At 39.2% G+C, this 27,081-nt stretch overlaps 1 protein-coding gene across 3 annotated transcripts in view; it reads right to left on the reverse strand.

Moving 5' to 3' along the window:
* The window catches only part of bcas3 (BCAS3 microtubule associated cell migration factor), a 552,832-nt gene that overhangs the window by 464,489 nt on the left and 61,262 nt on the right, over positions 1 to 27,081 (reverse strand). For all 3 annotated transcript variants that reach the window (XM_041803667.1, XM_041803675.1, XM_041803683.1), the window contains exons 12-13: positions 25,367 to 25,537; positions 17,428 to 17,521 (exon numbers count right to left, since the gene is read on the reverse strand). In XM_041803667.1, coding sequence (XP_041659601.1) covers positions 17,428 to 17,521; positions 25,367 to 25,537 — 265 coding nt within the window. The remainder of the gene's footprint in view (positions 1 to 17,427; positions 17,522 to 25,366; positions 25,538 to 27,081) is intronic.

The following is a 27,081-nucleotide window of genomic DNA, read 5'->3' on the forward strand; positions in this document are numbered from 1 at the left end:
ACATCAACTACTCCCATGACCAGATGAAATTCATTCACAGCTCATTTTCTGTCTGTGGTAGTCACCCCATTGGCTGGTATACATATGTGGCTGCTTCTGATTGATTACATTTATGTAATTTAATATCATTTTGATTTTTTTTCAACTTTTTTTTGACACTACCCTATTTAAATGTTGCTTACAAAGTGGTTTTGATGACCCAGATGAAAGCTACATGCTGAAAAAGCACCTTGGAAGTTGGTGAAGTTGTGCCAGAGGTACCCACTTCAAGCTGTCTGTGGTTTACCCCAATAGTTTGAAAAAAACAAACAAACAAACAAACAAACAAAAAAAACAGAGAAAGTGGATGAAACAAAACAAAGTCATTAAATCTGATGGGCGAAAAGATACAAAATACTTCTAACCATGGAATGGTTTCCCAGGATGTACATAGTGTTTAAAAGTGCTTTGCCTGGCCTCTACAAGAGCGTGTGGTAATAGTTATTAGCAGATTTAATGCATGTAAAAGCGACAGGCTTTACTACTTAAACCTGGAGCTGTTACATCACAGCACAGCATAGTGCAATAGGCTGAAGATTTCAACAGATCCAGTGACTTGATTTCAGCTGCCATCAATGAAAAGCTTTTTTCAGTGTATGACACTTTGACAGGCACATACAGTGCAGCTACTAATGTACAGTTCACTGTGGCAGCAGAGGTTGAGTGATGATGTCACAGTGGCAGTGGCAGACTGTGAGGCTGATTGTGATTTTTAAAAAAAGTTACGTTTACATGTATTTACTTACATGGAGTTGTTTTACAAGAATTTTCTGTCTGTTGCCACGCTGAGAAATACAGGTAATCAATTTAACACTGGTATCAGATTAATTGAAATCAGATCTGTATTGGTACTAGTATCACTATTGGCAGAAACCCAAAGCCCAGGTATTGGATCAGTATCTGAGCTTAAAAGTGGGATCTGTTCCAGTATCGATGTACTAAACTGACATTTAACCAATCATGCTGTCAATATTTTTCTCCTGACTACATACAAATAACTGTGTATTTGTACCAAACTTACAGTCAGCTAACACCAGCCAAAGTGTTGTATTTCTTGGGCTCTACTGAAACCATATAATCAAATGGCTTTTCAACTTCAACATTAGCCCTATTTTTTAATAATGAGTTGTCTAAATGACTGATAGGAACATTTTTATCTCTTCAATTGACTATTTAGTCATCTACAACAACAAAGGTATTATGGCAGGTGATAGCAGTAACTATTACTACGGGATGATGCATCAACTAAAATCACAGAAAGATCTACCAAAAACGTTGTTTTTGAAAATGTCAGTCTTACATAGTAATGCCTCTGAAATCCCGAACAGAGCAAAAGAAGATAAAGACACAAGCAGGGAGAAGAAGAAAAAGAAGTTGGGTGGAGGGGACCAAGGGCTGCAAAGAAAACAGAGCAACAGAGAAGAAACGGGGGTAAAGGTCCTTACGGTTCATTTGATGTACAGCGACTGAAACCAACAGTTATGTTTTTCTATGCGCTCCACAGGCAGACAACCTGTGAGCACTTAGATATTAATAGATACGTAAAAGGTGTGTGCTGCTAACCTAGCCATTAGTTTGATATTACTATGCTGGAGCACCAGCTCTCTCAAAAGAGAAAAACTCACTTGGCTTTAAAGTCATGCCGAAACACACAAGGGGCAGGCACCGTAGCGGTCAAGTTCACAAAGCGTGACTGTTCTGGAGGCAGAGCTCGGGGCCTGTTCTTTCATCACCTTAAGAGGAAAACACACTACTTAAGTCTGTTTTTATGGAGCATTTACATATTTTGCACACTTCCTGATGGAATTGTTTCAAAAGAGAAGGCAGGGGGGCTTTATTTCATTGTACGTCAGAATGGTGAAAAGACAGAATGAATGGGAGCACTGAGGAAGTTCCCACTTCACCTGAAAGACTTCATCCACCAAATCCACAGCCCCAATTTATTACCACTAATCCAAACCTCCCAGAGAATCCTAATGCTTTTACCTTGTTTTCTTCCAGTGGTTTTCGAACCTAACATAAACATGTTCTCACAGCAGCTTACAGGGAACTTTAACACCAGGCCTCTTTTGATGCTATGTTTAAAAAGCCCCAAAACAAATTGCTCCCGTCTACAATCTCCTGAAAAAGAATTTGGGACTGTGATCAGCACTTAATCCCCTTTCTGAGCAAACAGGCAGACAGTGAGGCAGCAGACGTAAGCTCCTTGTATTTTCATGGTCTCCTTTAAAATTCTCACAGAGCTGTTCACTTCTGTTCACTAATGAAATCCTTTTAAACGTTCACAGCCGCTGGTCATAGGTGAGATTTCACAGTGCCAGTATTGTCTGTTGGAGTTCAAGAAAAAAATGAATGGAGAATGTTTGTGTGACAAGAAAAGAAGAGTAATCAGCTATAATCCTAAGACTGAAATGAGTACAGTTTAGAGGAACCCAGATTTTTTTCAACTACCTGAAGTTTAAATCAAGCCTTCTTCATTATAAAAACTGTGAGCAACATTTTGGCACTGGCAAACTTACAACACTATGAGCCATCTGGCAAATTAGCTGACAACCATGAGTCAGAAACAGCAATGTGTACTGCACTGCTGACATGCGTGCAGAACGAGTAGCTGGAGGGTCTGCCAGACATGAAACTGATCATCTGTTTTCTTTGAGGGGATAAAAAACAAGTATGCATTTAATTTAATTATTCCATCCTTCTCAAGACTTGAGATAAAGATGTTGATCTGTTTATCCTTTTAATCTTGCAGTTTTTTTCAGAGCAAAATATCTCAACATGGATGTGCCAGATTGTCAGGACATGTATTGCATACAGAAGATTAAATATCCAAAGTCCAAATGTTTTGATGACATCCTAGCCTTCTACAGTGTTAAAAGAGGGTCAAATGTCCAGGGAGGAAAAAGCATCTTAATAAAATGGGCAGAGTTTATCCACTTCTGTTGTTAAGACTTTACTAAAGCACCAAATGCAAAACAAAATGTGACCTTTTCTTTTTTTTATTTTTATTTTTTGCTAGCACTGTATAATGTAGAGCAGTGGTTCTCAACTGGTGGGTTGCTAGGCTATCCTCAGAGGGTCATGAACTGGTTTTCCAAAAAAAATTCCAGCAAAATATCTATCATATACAGAAGATCTCGGCTGAAGTGTCCATATACTTTAATTCACTCTATTGTGCTGGAAAAGAAGTAAATTCTGGATATTTTCTTGACATATTGACTTAAGTATCCTGTTATCTTACATGGAAATATCTTCAATAAATTTGGTTTCCCTATTATAATGTCTTCATTTCTTGAAACCCTTAAAAATCCACCAACATTTACATTATGAAAGCAAAACAGTGAAATTAAATGTTTGCATGTTGTCCTCCAAAATTGCTATCCTGCCTCTTTGTTTAATCATATATTTTGTTCCCTCCAAAGTCAAAACTGCAAAATTTTCATTATACTAAAAACAAACAAAACCAGAAAACAAACAGAATTTTGGGTTACAGTTTCAAGTAACAAAAGTGGCAGTGGGTCCTATGGCAGGACCAGCTAAAGGGGGCAGAATGAAGATGACTTGATTAGCTGTGCAGATAGCATGAATGCATTAAAAACTAGCTATCAAGTTCCACAAAGGCATTTAAATCTCTCCCATAATACTATTAATAAAGATGCTTTTATGCATTTAGATGTGTGAAAAAGTCACCAGGCTGTCAATGCAAGTCATGATGACAAATAGATGCTGGACTCTGATAAATTCAGTCAAGGTCAGATTGAATTTTTAAATGTTTCGTAAGGCTGTTTGAGTTATGCAATGGCAACACAGTTTTCTTATGTTTGTCAGCCTTTTCACCTATTTTTGTTGTATTTTAGATGCACTGTAATAATGTAATAATGGCTTACTATGGTATATATTATCGGAATGTGGATTGTTGTTACAATATGGTGTTACAATAGTACAGCACAAGCTCCATGCTCTAATGTGGGCCTTGTTTCATGAATCTTCTGCAGGCCAATTAAAATTGGAGCACACACTGCAGTTTCAACATTCCTGTTAAAACTAATGATATTCAGGGAAAAACAATTTTTCTTCATTATCAATAAAGAGAAAAATGTGTTACATTTTAAATAACCCTTTAATTAGACAACAGCGTAGAGGCTGACTGCCTCTCTCATTTCACTGACTGTAACCTGAGACTGTGTGTAATAAACAAGTGGTTGGTCAAGGGAGATGCAGAGAGAGATAGAGGAGAATGATGAATGATGCTGACTGATACTCGTATTTAACATCGTCTAGCCTACGGGCCTTAATAAACACATTCAAAGTTTGTTTGAGGCAGTGCTGCTCTTTAACATGACCACCACAGTATAGTGTATGCCTTGAGACAGCTTCTTCTATCACCTGCAGCAGGTGACATCATCGCCATTGGGTAAGCAGTGGCTGCTTGCCTGCCATGCACAGAGGGTTATGCATAATGTGAGACACTGATTTCTGTTGAATTTATAATGTGCCACAGATACAAAATACAAGAGTGGGCACAAGTCTCAAATCTCAAGTCCACGTTGAATCTGAAGCCTTTGAGAGGCGGGTTGAAGTTAAGTTTAAGGTCAAATAAGCATGCTTGGCACACACACACACACACACACACACCCACACATACACACACACCTCCCTTTCTCCCCCTGGTGTGAGGAGATGAAATAATCTCCTAGCACAGACCAATTTTCTTGTAGGACGTGAGACATATATATGTCACACTGTACAGCCATGACAAGGCTTGAGCACGTTCAATACACACTTGAAGCCAGGGTCTTCTACTACTGCATGTATGCACATACTAATAAAAACGTCTCAGCTTCTTTGACCTTCCCTGCCATCCAGAAGCTTTGGAAAAACAGTGAGAATACATTTTCTGACACTGTTGTCTTCTGTCTTCCCGTTGATACATTTCAGCGATGCTGTGTAATAATAATTCAAATGTTTGACTTGTTTCAGGGTTTAAAGATTGTGGTGCCATTTCATCTTGCTGTGTTACCTTAACCCTTTCAGTGTTTTTGTGTTGTGTCTGCTCCTCCTTCAGTAATAAACCCTAATAACGCTACAAACTTAGTAGTGTTTAATTAACGATTCATCTCTCTTAAGGCTCAAAGATCAGTTTCATTGTCAGTTTGTTCTACCCCATAATCTTTTTGACTGATTTATGGGAAAATGATTGCTTTTACACTTCAAACCTGAAAAAAGCTGAGCTGGAAGCAATAGAAAGTTTTAGTTTCGTCATCAAAATAAAATGAAATAAAACTTTAAGGCAAGATTGCACATCTCTCTGACCTCTTTCCATGAACTCTGCTGCCAGTATAAACAAACCATGGGAACAAGACACTTAGCAACTTCCCCTGCGAGCCGGCCACCTACACACATACCGAAAAGGAGTTACAAATGACCTGTGTGTTACCGCACTGTGTGGGCTGTGAATGACTCCACACTGCTGAGGTGTCTGCTGTGTTTTGGTGAGTGTCGAGCATCAGGGGGATATTGGGTGAGTCTCTTTCATCTCTGCTTCCCAGAGACCCTGAGTCATGGTCAGTGGCTTGGCCAGCTACTCCCCTTAGCTCTGGCCATGTAACCACTTATCTTTCCTTATTTCATTCCAAATATAATGTGCTTTTGTTGCCTGAAGCCTCATCTTGACTTGGTTTCACTAAAATGCTGTACATAATATGACTTTAATATTCAGTACTTTTAAAAATGGGACGTTTTGGTGGAGATGGATATCCCCCGAGAGTACATGTGGTCACTGCAGTTTTTGGTGTGTAGCACACATCACCAGTTTTTCTATGGTTTAGTGGTCTTTTTGAAAACCATACTGAAACTGAGGGAGGATGAGTGGATGTTGCCAAAGTCAACTGGCTAAAATATTCCCAAACACTCCACCTGGTACAGGAAAAGCTGGGTCTACAGCACTGATTGATGTCAATCAAACCATTGTATTCCCAACACCACTTGTAACAGAAGGTTAATTGGCATGTGTTTATAAAATGCAGTCATGTGCATATGTTTTTGGCATGTAGAGTACATCACAGGGCCTGATGTACCACAACCCAGGGCTGGAGTGGTGGACAGCCAGAGTCAAGCTTGACACATGTCGACAGCAAGATCAAGCTTCATAGTATTTCTTTTATCCAGGCCTTTTCACCCCTGCTAATATGCCAGAGACCATCGGCAATTTTCGGGCCCTTGGGACATCTACAGCATGACGAGGTCTTGGCAACCCTTCTGCCCACCAGCACAGTATCCTAGGCTGTGTATATTTGCCACATAAAGTCCTTATTCTGCCTAAAGGTGCAGACATAGTTATGTTTTCAACAGGTTATTTTCCCATGCCCTTGGTAATATGCCCCTGGACATCCAGAGCACAACAAGGGTTGTGTCAATCCTCTGGTGCCAATAGGGAAACATCAGCTGTGGACATGGGCTCTGAATGAAAAAATCTGAAGACATTAGCTGTGAATGATCACCAGCATCATCAGCTGTAATGTTTTCACACAGTCACAGTCTTTTTGGGTCTTGTACTTTCACTACAATCTGTGAAACTTTAACATTAAAAACATTTCTCACAGTACAAGCCTAATTCAGAGTGGAAGGACAAGCCCATCTGATCTGCAGTCAAAATCTTTAAAAAAAAAAAAAAAAAAAAAAAAAAAAACAAGAGAGAGAAGGCAGAGAGCCCTGCCGAGCAGCTGCTGTAAATCACATCAGAGCCGGCTGTGAGTGCTAATTACTATCTTGGTGTGAAGACACAACTCAATCCATGCTAAATGTGTGGCTATAAATGTGCGGCTAAGTGAAGCTGCTTGTGTGTGGGAATTCCCCTCGTGTTCAACATGTGCGTGTGGGTCCAGGGTTTTTCGGCGACGGCCTGGTTTCTTTCACACATCAGTGAGACGGAGAGTCGGAGTTATTACACCACGGAGAGCTGCCTTCACAGCACAGCTGCCTCAATGGTCAGGCTCCACGGGCCAGGCTATTCATTAGACTGGCCTGTTACTAAAGCAGGGATATGGTTTATGGGACAGTTCTGTGTGGGGAGGGATTCAGTCTTGATTCATCTGCCATTACTCCTGCTTTGATGGGGTATTCAAAACTTCCATATTCAGATCATTTACATGGCTGAACAAAAATTTAATTCTGATTCTGCGGTAGCCTGCTGACTTTATGAGACTTAAAAAGGTAGTGTTGGAGATTCTTTGCAGAACACGGATGGAAGTGGACTATATCCTCTTCCACTTTAAATAAAGTTTATATGACTGGTTCATGGTCAAGGAACGAGCTGTAAGATGTAAGACTAGTTTGGTTTTACTACATGCAGACTAAGGGCTTGTTTGATTAAAAAAAAAAAAAAACTTTCAAGTGATGTATAATCGTGCACTTTTTTTTATCTTGCACTTCAATACTTTTAGGTGGAATTTCAAATCAAATCAGTAATATCCGAGGACCTTCTCCCAAGGCATACAAGTTAGGCAAACTGCCGCTGCATCACCCTGAGACAAAACCGAGAGAAAATACAGTCTAGTTGCTGCTGTAGCATCTATTTCTGTAAGTTTTGAGTAGATTTGAGCCAAAGTGGTGTTTCTGTTTAGGGATGCATCCTAGGGATAATTTTAATCCTGAATAGATGCATTAGCTCAATTAGTGTCTACTAAATGGAAGAAATGCCTGATGCAATTTCCTATAGCTCATCCCAAGACTAAATACTATGCTTTATCCAAAGACAGTCATAAATCTACAAACATTCAACTTTCCAAGACTTATCTGTGACCAAATGTAGCGAGTTCAGACAGTCACACTCGAGAATACTGCTTTCACACCTGACAGGCATAAGCAAGTCACAGGACTAATTTGGTGGTCTATTTAAGCTCAAAGATTTCTGGTCTCTTCCCCCACTCTGTCCTGAATCATTACTGCACTTTTGCTTTCAACCAACCTCCACCCCAGCATCCATCTGTAGGCTCTGACAGGGATTTAAGATATCTCATCACTCCTCAGTCTGCATGTAAAATAAATTTGGAGGAGTGATGAAGTCGAGGCCTAACAGCTTACAAACATGTTATAGTCCCAAAATAAAATGACCTTAAAATAGAGCAATGTCTTACAGGCAATACAATAATTTCTTGCACCATTATTCATAAGAAAATAAAGACCGTAGCAGATTAACACCACATTTACATGACAACACTTTCAGCCAAAAAAGTATCTCTTTGGCTGTTTTGACACATTAATGCCCTTCTGGGTGCTGAAAACACAATGATTTCAAGTGGTATTCAGAGTGCGTGCTTTTGAAAACAGCACTGTCTTCATCGTCATGTAAACTGACAATATGCTCTGCCTCTGCAGTTGTTACACATGTGCATCATGGCTCTAATCTTTATCGAAGATCATTTTTGAAAATGCAAACAAAAAACAAATGCATTTTCAGCAGATCATTTCCCTGTATATGGGGCTTAAATGTATGATGATTTATCATTAACCTAACACACGCTTTCAGCTCTTATTACATCTAAGCCCGTGTAAGGATCTTTGCTTTTTTTGTTTGATTTCTGGTTCCACTTCACTTTAAATTTTGTTTCTTTCTTTAGAAATCTCTGCCTACTTCTTTCTAGCACCCAAATAGTGCCAGTCTTCATCCCCTGGGATGTTTTACCCTTTTATGAATCAATAATTGCATAATAATGCATAATAAATGCATTGCCTGGGTTCCTATCATTTTATGGTACTGATGTCTGTGTCTTGCCTGCATACTGATGATGTTCATGATGTCTTAGCTGTGCAGTATGGTTTCATGTCTGCACTCTGATTGATGTCTGTGATGTCTTAGTTTGCATGGCATCACAGGTCATCTAGGTCTGGTTCTATATTGTTGCTCTTTATCGATGTAGATGAATTATTATCTGTCTACATGTCACGTTCTGTTTCTTGTCTTTTGTCTGGGTTGTTGCTTTGTTTTTTTACTTGCTTCTGCACTTGTCAAAGCACTTTGTAAACCCATGTTTTTAAAAGTGCTATATAAATAAAGTTATTATTATTATTATTATTATTATTATTAATATTAATATTGTTATTATAATGGTCAATATAATTTGGCTGTTTTGACAAAAGCTATTACAAAAGTTATTACAATGTTTATTACAATAAATTTGTAATGAAAATAGGTGATTGCGTACATTTTCACCCCCTTCAAGTTACAGCACTGAGCCTGTTTGGATAGGTCTCAAATAGGCTTGCACACAACTAGAAAATAAACCTTCTCCCCGGTCATAGCTCTCTTGACTGAATAAGATTGACCTCCAGGAGTTGCCTATATTTTGACACATTTTTTTTACCCTCTATCTTTACAAGTCTTCCAGGGCCAGCTGCCGAGGAGCATCCCTACAATATGATGCTGCAACCACCATGCTTCACAGTGGGGATGGTGTGTTTGTGGTGATGTGCAGTGGCTGGTGCCTGCCAAACATAGTGTCTTCTCTAAAGGCCAAAAAGTACCATTTTGGTCTCATTTGACCGAAGAACTTCCTTCCACTTGACAATGGATTCTCCAACATGTCTTGTGTCAAACTCTAGTCAAGATTTGATATGAGTTTTCTTCAACAGTGGCTTTCTCTTTGCCACTCTCCCTTAAAGCTTTGACTGGTGAAGAACCAAGCAACAGTTGTATGCAGAGTCTCTCACATCTCAGCTGCTGTAGCTTGTAAGTCCGTCAGTATAGTCATAGGTGTCTTGGCGGTCTCACTCACTTGACTCCTTCTTGCACGGTCACTCAGTTTGTGAGGACGGCCTGATCAAGGTAGATTTACACATGTACCATATTTTGTCCACTTCTTAATGATGGATTCAAATGAACTCCTGGGAATGTTCAGTGCCTTGGAAACTGTATGTATCCATTCTCTGATGTACACTTTTCAATAACTTCTTCTAAGAGTTGCTTTGAGTGTTCTTTTGTCTTCATGGTGTAATGGTAGCCAAGAATACTGATTAACAGCTGACTGGACCTTCCAAACACAAGTGTCTTGATACTACAATCACTTGAGACACATTCACTGCACTCAGGTGATCCCTATTTTACTAATTGTGAGACTATTGGCACAAATTTGCTGGACCTGTTCAGGCCAGTCACTTTAAAGGGGCTGAAAATTTATGCAGTGACTTACTTAACATAACATATTTTTGTGTAATTTACATTACTTTGTATAAATCTGTTTTAATTTTGACATTGAAGAGTTTTTTTAATGTCAAAAAAGCCAAATTATATTGACCATGATTGATTTATAAAATCACAAAGAAGTAAAAATTCAAAAAGGATAAATACTTTTTAAAAGGAAGCACTGGAACTTGTTCTCTATGATAAATGAGAGAGCCAAGAATGGGGGGGGGGGGGGTCAAAATGATCCAAAATGTCAGCCAAATCATCATCAAAATGCTGCTTGTGTTTGAATATGTGTAATTAAATAAATACTTAAACAGTACTAATAATATAAGTTTTAATTTTCATATATTTACATTACAGCAATTTTCTGTGATGAACAGTTTTGATACCCAACTTAATTTTCTGGTCTTATATATGTCATTTTAATCAAGCATGACTTTAAATTCAGAACTCCAGCTCTGCTTCTACAAACTGAGCAGCTCTGCAAAAAGAGGTTTTAGGGAACAAAGAGCAGAGGGTGGTGCCTTGTACGGTAGCTGGGTCAATCACTCCATCTAGTGCCAGACAGAGTCAAAAGTAATCTACAAGTTGTTGGACAATATCTTTGCCATCAAAACATGAGTGTATTTTGACCTTGGCATCGTACCTAATAATCAAGTCAAGGATCGTTAAGGACGGGTGAAGAGGACGAGACGCGAAAGAAAACAAGCACACACACATTGCAGCTGTTAAAGAGAGCGCTTCGCCACTGCACTTCATCTGCGTCCCTCTAATTACACCACTAGGAATAGATCCACAGATCCACCGAAGCGCCGCACAGCGCCAGCCGCCACACTGAGGACTGGCGGCCCCGGTCCGCCCTCTGTAGAGCGTCCAACACACACAAGCCACTGGGGTAACTTACATAACTCTTCCCAGCCAAGACTTCTGGGCTTTCCAGGCTCTGTTTGAGTCATATCATTGTTTCCTGCTAAGTCTATCCTTCTTGTTTCTGCCATGTTGAGCTTGACCGCTGTGAAGGGAGTCTCAGGAGGGCCAGGAAGGTAGTCCACTATAATATACTTCCCCCAACTCCTTGGAAAGAGTTCATTTAGAGCCACACCAATGAACCCATCACTCAGAATTTGGGCTCTGATCAAATCAAGAAGTCTGTAATTACAGGACACTCCATAACAGACTGCTTGGAAATGAAAATGAATGAAAGGATAAACAATGATGTAAGGAGAAGTTAAAAAAAAGGACTTTCTTTGCTTGTCGAAGTTTCCTCCTAATCTTATTTCACGCCCTAACTGCAATGAAAAAAAGAGGAAAAATCTGTGTTTTTTGGCTTCACCTTCTGTGCTGTTCTCAGTTGTAATTTAAACATTTATTACCCCTAAAGATTCAGCTCACAGTAAATGAGTCATGAAGATTAAAGTGTGTTTGGAAGTTTTAAACTGACGGTGGAATAGTTCACCCGGGATTCTGTCAGCGCGCTGACTCAGCAACTACCAGCACACTGCCACGTGTACAGCATTGTCCTTTGTTGAAGCGTAGACATAAATCTTGGATGTTAAAAAAAGAGAGAAGATGCCTAAATAGGGCAACTGTGGCTCAGTAGGCAGAGTCACTCATCTCGCAATCGGAGGGTTGTGGGTTTGATCCCCGGTCACGTGTCGATGTGTCCCTGGGCAAGACTCTTATCCCCACTTTGCTCCCACTGCTTCTTCAGTGGCGTGTAAATGGATGCGATTAAATCGGATTAGCTAAAACTGATGGCAAACTCTCCACTCTCCTTTGCCATCAGTGTATGAATGTGGAGTGAATGGGTGTAAAAGCGCTTTGAGTGGTCAGATAGCTAAGAAAGAGCTAAACAAGCTCAAGTCTCTTTACCATTACCATTTAAATGTAGACACACAGTGACCGCCAGTTTTTTTTTCCCTAAACTGACTGTTAGCTCTGGCTTGATCTTCACCTGCAAGTTTGATATTGTTCAGAAGTGAGACCCTTTTTTATCATTTCTGTCAAAAAAGATGACATTTTTGAGCAAGAAGAGTGTTCTGTTTTTTTTTTCCCAGTAGGGCCATCAACTGGCATAGCAAGTTGACTTAGTCAGAACGCAGGAGAACAGAGCAAAAAGCAACACATAATGCCATCCTAACACCTCACTGAGATCCAGCAACAACTTAGCCTTTTATTGATAAACAGATATCCACATGCAGGAACAGCTACGTATACACTCTTATCCCATTTCACTACTAACACCATTCTCACGTCCCAAGGAAGTTCTAGCCTCCTGTAAAGTCAAGAAAAGATGTGTGTTGCTTCCAGATGCTGCAACATAATCAGATGATAGCTAATGTGTTCAACAGCAAAATGTCTGTTCGGTCCTTCAATTGGTGTTGAGAATGCATGGTGGTTAAACAATGATCCCTTTCAAATTTGAAGTGTACTCATCACAAATTTCTAAACTTTTATTTGGCACAAAGCAACTTCTGCTGTCAAGAAATTAAACCAATGGGGAAAAAGCCTGCAGTTTTTTTGGTGTCCACTTGAGGCTGGTTGCAAAAGCCAAGAAATCCCCACTTTACCCCATTCTGATTGTTTTTACAGTAGAGATAAAAATGTGGAGATAACATAATATCAAGTGAAAGTTGTCCAAACGTGGGTGTTTTATTTGATCTTTAATGCACTCATCACTGCAGCAGAAATATAAAACCAAAGCTCCAAATTGAGGCAGGGTGAAACAATGTGTCTGGAGAGCTGCAGGTGTGCGGCAGGGCTGGTTTTAGTCATTTGGAGGCCCAGGGCAAAGACCAATATGAGGCGCCTCCCCCTTTAACTAAAGAATGAATGATGAGTGGAAACAAATTAAAAAGCATCTCTTTTATGTTAATAAAGACACAGAACTCCAGTAAATGCCCCAGTGTGAGATATAAACACCCAAATAGCCAACCATAATTCATCATTTTCTTTGAAAAGCATCTCAGAGCTCAAACTCAGCTCATTCTAATATCTTAAAAATCTTTAGGCCAGGTGGAACTTTCATAACACTCGTGTCGGGCCAAAGACTGGTATCTCCAAAATGACCACTTCTCAGGGAATGAAAAAAATGTATCATTTGACATATTTTATTGCTTTTATTGCTTCTGTTGCTAAATTATTTAATACCACTGGCAGATGGAAAGGGTGACCAGTAGCACTGATTCATAAAAACAAATTAAAATCATTAAAAAATGAGATGCAAGGTTTTAGCCTGATGTCAGTGATAAATGAAATAAAAAATAAAATAAAAATCAGTGACATATTGTCTCATCTGACATTATACAGACATTTGTATCCCATTAACATCATAATTATCCACCAATTCACTGTTTAATTTCATTTCAACTACAAATTAACTGATGTATTATCTACCTTACTTTTCCAGATTGGATTGTGGCTCTCGCTAAAGTATTTTTTAGACAGTGTGGCTCTTTGGTAGCATAAGGTTGAGTACCACTGTTCTAGACTGATCAAATGTTAGGATGATATGGCGTTTCCGACATGGTAACCATGACTCTTCAGTTTCATACCTTGTCCTTAGAAAACACTGGATAGTGTCACTGAGACTATGTCCATGTTTTATAAAGTCCAAGATATTTGCCTTGCTGGACAGCGGTAGGTTGCAGAAGCATTTATTAGCCCTTACTAGACAACGCTGAAAGTTTAAGTTGACAATTTCAGTTTTCAATTTCATAAAATAACAATTGTTTTATTCAGTCATGAACATCAACAATTATAAGATCAAGGACACAGCTGGCTGAAATCATACAGTGTCTACTCCTTTGATTATTGATGCTACATGTTGCATTATCATTAGTTTACTGAACTGAATAGTGCTTTGTGTGTGACTTCTGTTGCGATGACAGTGGGAGTAGGTGAGATCGAGACAACTCTAAGACTGTCTTTGTCTGCAATATCATCCTGTTCCTGCTCAGACTGAGCTGCTGAGTTTAGTCATAAGTCGAGGTAAGTGAAGGATTCTTGGGGACTTGGAGGTCATGAGGTGAGAACCATCTCTCAGCAGCTCCTTTATTAACTGAACATGCACACACAACACACTGACACACATATACACCTCTAAGGAACAGGACCAAGTGTCGTCTGTTCACACTTACAAAGCATCTACTATCCTGTTCTTTTAGGGGTGGAGGTCAGCAATGCTTAGAAATCAGGTAAGGAGATGATGTAGAAAAATAATGTGTTCAAAAAAATCGAGATAGAGAAGACTTGATGGGGAAATAAACATGATTTTATGTTTTTTTTCTGCCCTGAACCAAAATAGAATTTTTTAATTGTTGTGTTGTTTTGTGAGAATGTAGTTAGAGGATCATGTTGATACCTGGCTTTGTTTCATAAAGATACTATATTTGTCCAGATATGTGGAGAACAGGCTGTTAAAATACAGCCAGATTGTTGTCTGATTTACTGTATGTGATGGTTGTCTACATGTTTACTCAATCTTTAAAAAAACATTTTTCTGGCTTTTTGTAACTTTATTCAGAGAGGAGAAATGGCATTAGAGTTGGAAATGGGGATGAGAGAGTGGGGCAGATACATGCAGGAAAGGAGCCACAGGCCTGATTATAACCCTGGCTGACCACGCACTTGGGACATGATATAACAGCTAGGCCATCTGTACCCCTTCACATTTTTTAACCATATATATGAATTTGAACCCAAATGCTGAAAATAATACACTTACAACAAGACTAAGGATAGAGGCACACCATTTGAAAGAAAATATTTTTCAAAATTAGAAAATAAGTAAAACTAAAGAAAAACTATATTATGCTGGTGCAATCCGAATTCATTCAAACAGTAAAAGGACACATACGATTAAAATCTGGATTCAATCAACTAAAGTTCCTTGACTGAATGAAAAGGGGATTTATTGTGCCTAGCTGTCAACGTTATCTTTTTATTGAAAAATGTTTCTTTACCGGGGAAGAAATTCTTCAAAGGGCATTTTGTTTGGCTAACTAAATTTAATAGATTATTTGCAGACATTCTAGCTGGATGATGATTGATATGATTCATCAAATGGAGGTTACCAGAAAGCATTGACAAAATTGTCATGAAAATGCTGTTTCTGCAAACATTTAGATTATTCATAATATTTGTTCATTCCTGCATGTAACATATTCTTTTACTACATTTAAAGTACAATTGTCAGTATTAACTGTAATCAAATGAGGTCCATAATTAGTGCATTGATTTTTTTAATTGCAATTTGTTGCTTGCTTTATTTTTCCTTTCAGCATCTTTTGGTTAAGCCACTGCAGCATCTCCCAGTAGCCACAGTGATGTAAAATAAAAACACCACCCTTTAATGTCCTTTAATGTGATGGATAAAAAGAAGGAGAATAGGAGATTATTTATGAATAACTATAGAAATTAGGAGATTTATCTCAATCAAAAATTATAATCATTAACAACCCTTATTTAATACCTTGGTTCCTACCTGTTGATTCCTAAATTCCACCTTACATATGCAGCATCATATTCCCCGAAAACAAATTTGAATTTAAATGTGGTTCAAATCAGAATTTAAAAAACGACAAATTTTGACTTGACTTTGCCTTTTAATATTATAGGTTGTGTGTCCTTATGTAAGGGTTCAATGCAAGAACCTGCATTCCCACTCACAAATATTCTCTTATGATAATATTTACCTCCGCCAAGGAGGTTATGTGATTGGGTGGGTTTGTTTGTTTGTTTGTTTGTTTGTTAGCAACATAACTCGAAAAGTTGTGGACGAATTTTAATGAAATTTTCAGGAAATGTCAGAAATGACATAAGGAAGAACTGATAAGATTTTGGGGGCAATGTGGATCACCGTCTGGATTCAGGAATTTTTTAAAGGATTCTGTACTATTGGGAGATAGGGCTAATGGCAGAGGTCTGCGCTGTTACCACTTTACAACAGCAGATGGTGGACATGAGTAACTTCAATCCCAGCAGCATTTTGGGTGTGTTACTATTCAAAGTTTATAGAGTTTAAAAGACGCACGCCCGGTCGCGGAGACGAGTCGGAGCGTAACAGAGAGAAAGACAGTGAATTGTAGCAAGAATACACACAATGCTGGGAGGAATAGAGGAATATTCACCCTCCATCATGACTTCCAGTCGTCCAGTGAGACCATGGGTGAGACTGTCAGTGCATCTGATGGCACCAGCAGGCAATGCTTCCACCACGACAGTCCACCCATAGTGAAGCCAATGCTTTGCCTCACCATGTTTCCACCCCACCAGGGAGGGAGTAATCGGCGAATGCCGATGGGGGGTGGGGGGTACATGAGGACGGATCCAGGAATTTATTACAGGATTCTTCACTAATGGGAGATAAGGCTAATGGCGGAGGTCTGCAAGTGCTTTTCTAGTTTGCAATGTCACCTTTGTTGCACACTGAACTGTGACTGGTTTTAAGTAGGGATGTCAAGAGATTCTGTTTTAAATTTGAGATGAAGAGCTGAATTTCTGCTGAATTAACTGCAAGTTCCAAATTTGATTATTTTGCATGACCAGGACACTCCTTAAAGAATACTCTGATGTTCAGATCCAACCTGTGGCACTTTCTCTCCCATGTCCTCCGTTATCCAACCCAAATGAAGGCATTCAGCCCATGAATACATTAAAGAAAGAAGTTGCTCTTCTGACTGAAAGGACCACCTCAAGGCTCCTCACTTAAGCAGAATTAAAAGAATAGCAAACCTCTGAAAAGAGTTTTAAATTAAGTACCATGACTACATTTTGTGTGACAGTACATGCCAGGATTTGCTCTGATGTATATTCAGCCTCCTCCTGTGGGTGTATAATGGGTGCATGTGTTACCTATTTACTGTTTGTGACACAATGCCTGACCTGCATGTGTTGCTCATGTCTTGAGGTTAGAGTAAAGACCTGCGTCTGGCTAAAACACATGTTTTGTTGTGTACAAAATGAACACACACATGCACACACACCAAGAATACATACGGGTGAGTTGGCTGGTTCAGCTCTGCCTCAGAGACAAGATGAGGTGGCCACATGTGAGCCAAACACACAGCATGTTACACTTGAATGGAAGTTCAGTCTCCCTCCTGCTTTCTGTATCTTAAGAACTCAGCCAGCTACGGCTCCCTCCTTAAAAAATAAATGTGTGTGCGTGCATGAGCGGGTGTGTGTGAGTGAGTGTGTCTTACCACTGGGGTTGAATTGCATGCAGGATATGGGTTTGTCATGAGCTGGGAAGTGAGCCACCACTCCCTCTCCGTCCGAGTCCTCACTCACCAAGACCTGGAGTACACACATACACACACAGAGCACACCACACCGTCACCACACACACGCAGAAAAGAAAGAAAGAAACTTCAAATTTTTTTCTAACAATGAGAACATTGAACCCAGAACGGGACTTTCCCCTTCTGAAGGATTTCTCTTCACATTTTGGTTTGGTCTGATATCATCACCACACTCAGCACTGTTCTTTGACATCAGCCCACAGTGGAAGAGCTTTCTGAATGTCTTATTGCCCTCTTGTGGATAGACAATATTAGGCATATTACCTGAAAAAGAAAACTGTGGAGTCTCTTAAAACCTTGGAATGGGTATGCACTAGGGCTGTCAGCATTAATACATTAATCGCTATGTATTAAGGTCTATTATTAGTGCATTTTTTAAAACTGCAGTTTATCGCATTCTTAATTGTCTCTTTCAACACTTTGGTTAAGGCATTGCTTAATTACACATTTCATTATGAGTAGCAGGATAATCTTTCCTGCTCTTGTAATATCTCAACAGCATGTTCCTATCGGTGCAAACCAGGCTAGCAAAAATGCACCATGGTGCTGCCTGTTGTCTGTCTCTGCTGGTTTCTCCTGGTGCTTTCAGCTAATGGTTAAGCATCGATGCAGCAATTCATTGAAATGCATTGTTGTCATCTCTCAGTCAAAGTCAAAGCACTTTTTGTGCTCATGGCTTACATAGTGCAAGTGTAGAGTTACCATAGCTGTCATAAAGCATTGGTTGTTGTAAAATGATTCGTTGTGCAAATAAACCTAGAGCCATAGCTGAAGGAGTACATGTAAGGATTAAGGCCGCCCACAAAGGGTGATAAAGCTGAGAGCTTTCTGGGTCACAGGCAGATTGGGGGCCCTAGAGGTCTACAAAGCCATGGTCCTTACCTTTAGCATTTTTGGCAAAGTTATGGATGTGGATGGATACACTGAACTACATGATTAGGAAAGGAGAGTCAGATTTAAAGCTAAGGCATAAGGTACACAAATGTCAGGTTGACAGGATTAAAAGTAGAAGAAACTGAGACAACTTGAGGGAAAAGACTTAAAAAATGGGAAAAGAGACCAAAAATGAGCAAAATGGGCTATTAAATGTGGCTAAAATGGGCAAAAAAAGTTTTAAAAAAGTGCGAAAAGCAGCATAAATGTGATTATAGTGGCAAAAAAGTGGCAAAAAGGGTAGGAGGTGACAAAAATTGATTAAAAGTGGTAAAAACAGGTTCATAGTGGTAAAAAGTGGCAAAAATTGGCAACAAAGAGTGGTTTAAAAAAGTGTGACAAGCTGCAAAAATGGGTTTATGATGGCAAAAAGTAGCACAGAAGGGCAAGAAGTGGCAAAATATTATTCAAAGTGGCAAAAATGTCTACAAGTGGAAAATGGCAAAAATGGATCGAATATAGCTTAATTGGGCAAAAGGTGGCAAAAAGTGTGAAAAGCAGCCAAAATGGATTAATAGTGGCAAAATGTGGCACAAAACGGCAATAAGTGGATTAAATGTGTCTTAAGTGGCAACAAAATTTAGTTAAAGAGAAGTGTGACAAGTGGCCAGTGACATCATCAATAAATCACAACTGGGGAGGAACCATTCACTGCCATAGGCAGGGGCCTTGCCAAGTCCACGGGAAGGCCCGATAAGGACCGTTTATTATTTTCTTAGTTATACATTTTTCTGGCCAAGTATATTCATTTACGTATTCCCAAAGATTTGGGTTACACATGTATGCTTATTAAGTTAAAGTATTAACCCAGGCCAACACGCGCACAGTGTGGGAGTAATGTAGCACTGTTGAAAGAAGGCATCCACAATGAGTACTCACACCCATCCCTATTAAAAGCCTGCTCTTTGTGCTGCATCAAAGAAATGATGAATAATCTAAACCTGACCCAGATTTCCTCAGCGCTGGTGTCTGTCCTGAGACCAGTGTGAACAATCTAACAAATGAGACAAGAATACGGACACATTTACTCTAACGATAATGTGGCTTTTCACATGTGGTTTTGAAGATATCCCATGACAGCGGGTTTTCCCCTATACAGACCAAATCTGGCGTCAAATCTATCCTTGGCTTGCTACTTCTAAAAGTTGCCTAAGAAAATGAAATTATAAGTCACTTTGCACAACTAAAAGCTGCTCCTAAATCTCTGTATGAAGTCGGTTGTCAAAAAGAAACTAACGAGGGTCTAGCGGGGACCAGAAGCTGGAAGAAAACGCCTTTAGTCACGAAGAGAGATTAGAAATAAGCACAGACATGAGGCCACTTTATGTGTGAGAGGGAGAGACAACATATACACACAGGGAGAAATTTGGCCCCAACGTTGCATTAACGATGTCAGGAAGGCTGGCTGAGCATTTTAAAAAGGAACTAGTCCAAACAAGGGACAGCCTTAAAAGCTAAAGGGCTTCATATGGACTACTAGCATGAAAACAAGCAGAGGGAAGAAAAGACAAAAAGGTGGAGGCCAGAGAGAAAAGAAGAAAGAGGCTGGTGACATGAAGCAGATCGCTTTTATTACAGTGCAGGCAGACGATGTTGTTTTGTGAGGGAATCCTGCTGGAGCCTTTTGAAACAGGAGTGTCCTCTAGAGGACCGAGCCTGTTACACAGGAAAGAGAGGGTGTATTTTATAAGGCTGCTGCTCCAAATAAGGAATTTCAAAGCCTGGAAGAGACAAGAATATCCTGAGCTGCCACAAGACCTCACCTCAGCTATATCACTGTCTTTTCCTATTTCACCAAAAATCACACCTCAGCTCTCATCGTAACCCACTCCCTCTCTCTCTCTTAGCGTCCTGTTTGATTTCTCCTCCCCTCCTAGCTCGCCCCTGGCTGGCCTACAGAGTGTTTACAGCCAGTGTATGGTTACAGTGTGTCGGCCGGTGACACAGTGCAGGCCTGCTTCTGAAGGCTTAGGTCCAGCTTATAAGACAACACACACTGGCTACAGGGCGGCTACAGTCGCCGTGTAAGAGAGGAGGAAGTGTGTGTGTGTTGACTTCATCACTGACACACTGTACTGTGTATGCTAACACGCCTCATTAAAAATGTGACAGCCGCTGCTCTGTGATTAATCATGGTGAGCAGTGGCTGAGGAGAATTAAGCGGATAAAAACGTTTAGCTTTTCTTTAGAGGTTAAGGGGAGATCCTGCTGAAGGAAACTGGCACGAGTCAGACCATAACCAGGGCTGAGTGTATATACAGGTAACTATACTTCCTGTACACAGGTCATTTTACCCCTTTGAGTGTGTGTAGAAGGGCAATACCCAATATTGTTAATTACCAAACTTTCTGTTTCAAATTAGAGTTACATGCTTTGGATTAGCATCTACAATCTCTAAATTTTCAGTATAAAAAAAATATAAGACAATTGAGCCAGCATCTAGTGTGACTAGATAGAGCCATAATATCTGACAAGTTAGAACAAACCTGAAGACAAAAAAAAAATCATGATTCTAATCATTTTTATGCTGTGATTGCTGTTAAAACAATGATTTTTTTTGCACTTCATTTACTGCTCCCCTTGAAATGTGCCCCCTTAAACATACCAACAGTTTTGTCTGTTACTCAGTCCATTGGTAGTAGAAAAGTACTGAACCATCTTTAGGCTTTCATGACGGTCAAAAGGATTGATTTTCTTTAACATTTATGCAGGTTCTGTAGTATTTAATGCATTTATGCGGTATACTGTTTGCACATGTACACGCGGCTACACATGAACTAGAATGATTTATCAGCTGCATAGTGTCGCCTAAGTGATCTTATTTTTCTCTCTTTTTGGATTTTTATTTCAAACCTTTAATTATTATCAATCTTACAGTCCACGCAAAGCGACTAAAAAAATCTTTAAGTTTGTTCTATGAAAAGCCACTGTGTTATGAACCACCAGGCCAAATTTCCGTCATGAAAAACAGCTCTAAGTTTGCAAAATTAAGCTTCAACATCATGAAAAACGAGGCAGTAAGATCTGCTCTAGGATGGTGCGGGCATGACAGTTGAATGAGGTGAAGCCACGCCCACTCATGAGAAATATGATCCTCTCAGCGTAGCGGTCTGGCTCTGTGCCAGAGCAGAGAGATAGAAGTTGGGGGTTAAATGTTCTGTTTTTTTCTGGCACAAATCTCTCTGTTATGATAATTTTAATGACCCATAGGCCACCGTGGCTTATAGGTTTTGGAAATTTACTTAACAATGAACAAAAATCTAATATGTAGCTGGCTGTTAACTTTCAACGAAGGCAGTGACATCAGCGAACAAACAACTGCACTGAGATGAACTGCTTAATGGTCTTACACTGTGTAGTGTTAGGAGGGCGGCGTTATTCCCCATCAAGACTGGGGATGTCATGGGCTCCTATATTTGCCCAGCTCAAATAAAACCAAGCCAGGAAAGAGGTGGACAGCTTTCTAACATTCAAAATCAAAAATTCAATAACATGTAGATCTCAGTGTTTCACATTACAGCGAGCTTATTCCAACATATCTAGTGTGTTCAGACACAAAGTTTGGATTCACTTCACAGGGACTTTCGTAGTTTAACTCAAGGAGCACCAATGTAATTTTGTTGTGATGCACATCTTTGCAAATCATCATTATCATTATGATGACAGTTAAGTTCTGAGCAATAATTACATCTGTTGATAAGGGGATTTTTTTCATCAATGTTGAAAATTGACCTTTTGTATCTTTTTATTCTATTTTATTGCTTATATAAACAAAGAATGATGATGAGGAAAAAACAGGATAAAACAAAGAGCATAATACTTGCAGTGGAAACAGTAAATAATAACTAGGGGTGTACAATTTTAGATTTTTGCCAAAATCTAAAATGTTAATAATAAAAAATATACTTTAGATGATACTGATATTGATATTGAAATATAGTTCAGACCTACAACTTTGGTTCTTGAAACACACTATTTAAAGTTTGAGGATGAACGAATTAACAATTTTCAGTCCTTAAACACATTTAAAGTGTCAGGAATGATGATGAATATAGAAAAGGACTTAAGCTGATGTAGGTCTGTAGGTCCAGCCTAAAATTCCTTTAAATCATTTGTTCATATGCCCGATGGTAATGTGTAATCTTCTGCTATTTGATGCTGAGATGACTGTGCATTCTCTGCAAAAACATAAACTTCTTAATCATAGTTTTTGTTGTCGTTGTATTTTAACCTAAGTAAATATTGGAAAACACATACATAGACACTGATTTTTCTCTCATAGGCCCATATTAGGAAATCATATTGCCATCCAATTTCTTGATGAATATAAATCGGTTGGTCAAATATGTTGCCTGGTCAGAAATAATTTACAACGATGGCAGTTGATATAAAACAATACAATAATCATTTGTGCGATATGGAATGAATGTTTTTGCATGTAAGCCATAAGTATGTACATGTAAGTAATCCCTCCTATGTCTACACACAGCAGCAAGCATGAACGTAAATGCTTCTTTAATGTGGATTGTAGGAATAAAAAGCCCCAAAATGTAGAAAGGTAAAACTTTAAATCACTTATCCAGAAGCTAGATTTGAGATTCAGAAATATTATAAGAAACAGAACTGCAAACATGATGTCCTAAGCTGAATTTCATTCAGCACACATCTGATTTCTTATCATTTCTTGTATTATTTTGTAAAAAAAAAAAAAAAAAAAAAAAAAAAGCCTTTGATGACTTTTTAGGCAGGTTTGCTGTTTCATGTTAAAAAAAATCTCATAAAACAAGAAAAATGTGTGGAAACTCTACACTCAAATTCAAACCCTCCAATAAAAAGTCTAAATTGAATGTTAGGACCTTACTTAACATGTGGTGCTCTCACTTAGCCTTGAGCTTCATGTGAGGTTACAGACCAACAGCTGACTGTTTACAGAGCGTCTCACCTACCACGGCTGTTGCTAAAACAGACAGAGCTGTGGCTGAGAGCTTGGCTCTTTAAAAATGCAGCAAATCTAAGTCACACCTTTCACTGACTTGTGTAAAGTGAGGTGAAAGAGCCTGAGTGTGTCCAAGCCACGAGGAGAGAAAAAAAGAAGTCAACCTTGGAGATTTTTCTGTTTTCCGACAAGCCACAGAGGCCAAAGATATATTTACCTGGTTTACACAGCAGAGGGAAAGAGCCAGGACTAAATCAGTGCCAATTTAATCTTTGCTGTGTGTCTGTGAATGCATTATGTATATAGAGGGCCCAGTGCGGAGAAAAAGTAAACATTTAGAGGCTGAGAAAAGAAAGCTAGCACCTGGTAAAGTGGCAAAGGTTTTAAGTAAAGTGAGCTCCGAACAGATTTAGTATGAAGGTTTACTGGGAAGTGGTGCATACAACAATTTTAACTGTTTCATTCAAAAACTCAAGAGTGAGAGTTAAACTGACTGAAATCTGTGCAAAAACGAGTGCTAACCCTCGACAACTCTTCAAAACGCAGCAGTCTCCAAGCAATAATTTGGAAATGTTTGGTATATACTTACAAAAATTTCTTGCACATTCTCGTAGCAAGTGCTCTGATAGAGATGTTCTCCCATGGCTTTTGTTACCAGCCAACATGAGTCATGTTTTCTTGAATAACACACGTTCATCATAAACAGGTTTACCTCCAGGTTTTAAGCAGTCAATCAAGCATTTCCAGAAAACATTTTGTTAGTATTCAAAGCCTGTCAATGTTTTGCCCATTTAACTTTTTGGCTGACCACTGAGGTCAGCCCTACACATGGCAATGTGGCTGAGTATGTCTGCCGGTAACTGAGTGAGTGACGCTTTTGAATAAGGCATACACTACAGAGTTGCGTTTGCCTGGACTGAATGCTGGCAGTGATGGCTGCCTCCACTGTGTTAACTAGGCTCCAGTTAACATTATGTTGGTGTTGGTGCAAAAAAAAACACCCTTTTTGTCAGCTGTTCTGTTGCTGTGCTCACAGTAGTCTAAGACAAAAAAATATGGAACAGCTCTGCACTTGTCAATGTCATAGCTCCCTTGCTGGCCAATCAAAACAAGAAGAAGCAGCGCTTATGATACAAGTTTTGTCAGCCGTAAGGGGCAGAGAAGAAACCAATCTGACGCATGTTTTAGAGCAGCCTTTTCCAAACTTAGAGTCAGGACCCAAAATGGGCCATGGACCAGTTTATATTGGATCAACAACTGGCAGAGAAAATTGTCTAAAAAATTAGTGAATGTATTTCTTAACCAAAAATCTAATATAATTCTTAAAATATGAGTAAAATTGTGGGGGGTTGTGAGCTGTCACTCCCACTCCCCTTCCTACATTTTCACCTGACTAGTGACACCTGCACCACCTGTGGTTTGACTGCACTCGAGTGAGAAAGCGAGCATTACCTGACTCTTGATTGTGTCATCCAACATGTCACAGTAAAATTATGAAGACATGCTGGCCTTCCAAAGCAGTTAGAAATGCAGAAGAGGGGCTTCAGTGTGTTATATTTTCAGTAATGAAAGCTTCAGTGTCAACAAATAAAAAGAAGCTTCTGCCAAATCTTAAATTGAAGGTGTAGAAACATCTCAGCTAAGATCAAGAGCAACAGTAGAAGTTTCCTGTGTTTTTGCAAAGGGTCCAAATACTCATGTAAAAGTGACATTTCATTTTTTGTTTTTCAATAATTTGCAAAAATGTTAGATTCTATTTCTCTTTGTCACGATGAGGTACCGAGTGTAGATTACTGTTGTCATGTTGCAACATCAGTCTCCAACATGACAACATTGAAAAAAAAAGTGAAGGTGGTCTGAATACTTTCTGAATCCACTGTATGTCAACACACAAATTTGAAAATGTCATTGCAGTGTATCATTTGATTCATATCAAATCAAGTATTACACCATAAAGAGGCACAAGCTGACCTGTCCTTCTCCAACACTGTGAGTGTCGATGATTGTGACCACTCCTGGGTTGTGGGGGCTCCGGCGGCTAGCGCTGTGAGGTGTTCCCTCCTCGTCTGGAGTGCCTGCTGGCAGGGTGCCCGCCAACTGGGTGACAACTTTCCCCACCATCGTCAGGCCTGTCTTTAGAGTCTAAAAGAACATGGAAATAAGATTTGCATTAAGCTTGAAAAGCCACATGCGGATGTAATATTTTTCCAAGTTGACTAATCTACTGTTAAAACAACAATATTTTGGAGTTCACAAAGTTAAAAGTTTCTGGAAAGTTGGCTTCAACTTATAACAAACACATTTACCATATAAAATCAGAAGTCTTTGTAAAAATCAACAAAAAAAATGATCAAATGACCCTACAACATCTGATTACAAATGCAATTTTTGGTGCTTAAATCATTTTTCAGGAACATATAGGCTTGCCTATATGATTGTTTTGATTGGCATCCTCAATCGGCATTTCTCTGCCATTAAATTTTGAGTGGTCTGGGGCAGAACAAAATACAACAACAGAAGCCCAGCAGTCTGAAAAAAATCATTTGGTTTTACGATGACTGAGATGAGACAACATAAAAAATAGATTTGTTGTCCAGATCATAGTTTAGAATCAGCGAAACAAGGAAGCATGAGATGAGTTGAGTGTTTGTGGGCATTTTTAAAGCTGCAAAGTTCCCTAAAACAACAAATATTTCAGATCTGGATTAAAACAATTTAAATAGGGGCAGACACATCTGGCATTCCGCCTGATGTTTATATGATTCTAGGTTATCTTATATCCCATACTGGCTGTTCAAACGATTTAGAAAGTTTTTCATCTCTTTCCTATAGCTTGGATTAGTTTGGGCAGGGCAAAAACAGCAACCCACAGCACTACCAGTCTTGATGGAGAATTACCATCATGACTAGTGATGCTGCTTAAAAAAGTGATTTGCAACATATCAGTATAGAAGTCAGATAATTCCTCCTATCAAGTTGTAGTTTTTCTGTTTATTTGAAAGGATTGTATTTTTGGTAAATAGGTGTGGCTTCAACTGGCACACCCACAGCATCCTAGAGCAGATATCACTGCCTAATTTTTCATGATTTTGAAGCCTGATTTTATAATTTTAAAAATGTTTTTTCATCACTGATATTCAGCCTGGTGGTTCACAACACAGCAAAACAACAACATCAAATACAGATTTTCTAAACACTTCACAAGGACTTTAAATGTTTTTACAGTCGTGCATTTTGTATGGCTGCGTATTGTTTGTCAGACACTTGGCCAGGAAATTCTGATAATTGCAGGTTAAATAAATAAAGGCATTATATGATTGTAAACATAGATGCTTAGTATTTTGTGCATAAGACCCTATATTATATAAATGGGAGACTCTGCAGTGGATTTGGGCTTTAATAGTTTTACAGTCTTTACAGACTTTACAGATGATGTATGTGCATATGTGCAGCAGCATGTCTCTGTGGCTGTGTGTGCATGCAGCATGTTCACTTGATGCCTGCTGATAACTTGTAGTGCTGATGACTTATAGCACAGCATTTGAAGAGACACCCTTGTGTGCACATGTGTGTGCATATATGTGCGAGGCTCCTCTGTGTCCGCTTAAGGCCTAGCCAGGGTGTCTGGCTCAAACACACCTCTGTGGCTCGACTGAGAGAAATGGATAGTGCTGCTTAAGTGGAGT

This window comes from Cheilinus undulatus, linkage group 2 (assembly GCF_018320785.1).
Source record: "Cheilinus undulatus linkage group 2, ASM1832078v1, whole genome shotgun sequence".
In the NCBI taxonomy this organism is placed as follows: domain Eukaryota; kingdom Metazoa; phylum Chordata; class Actinopteri; order Labriformes; family Labridae; genus Cheilinus; species Cheilinus undulatus.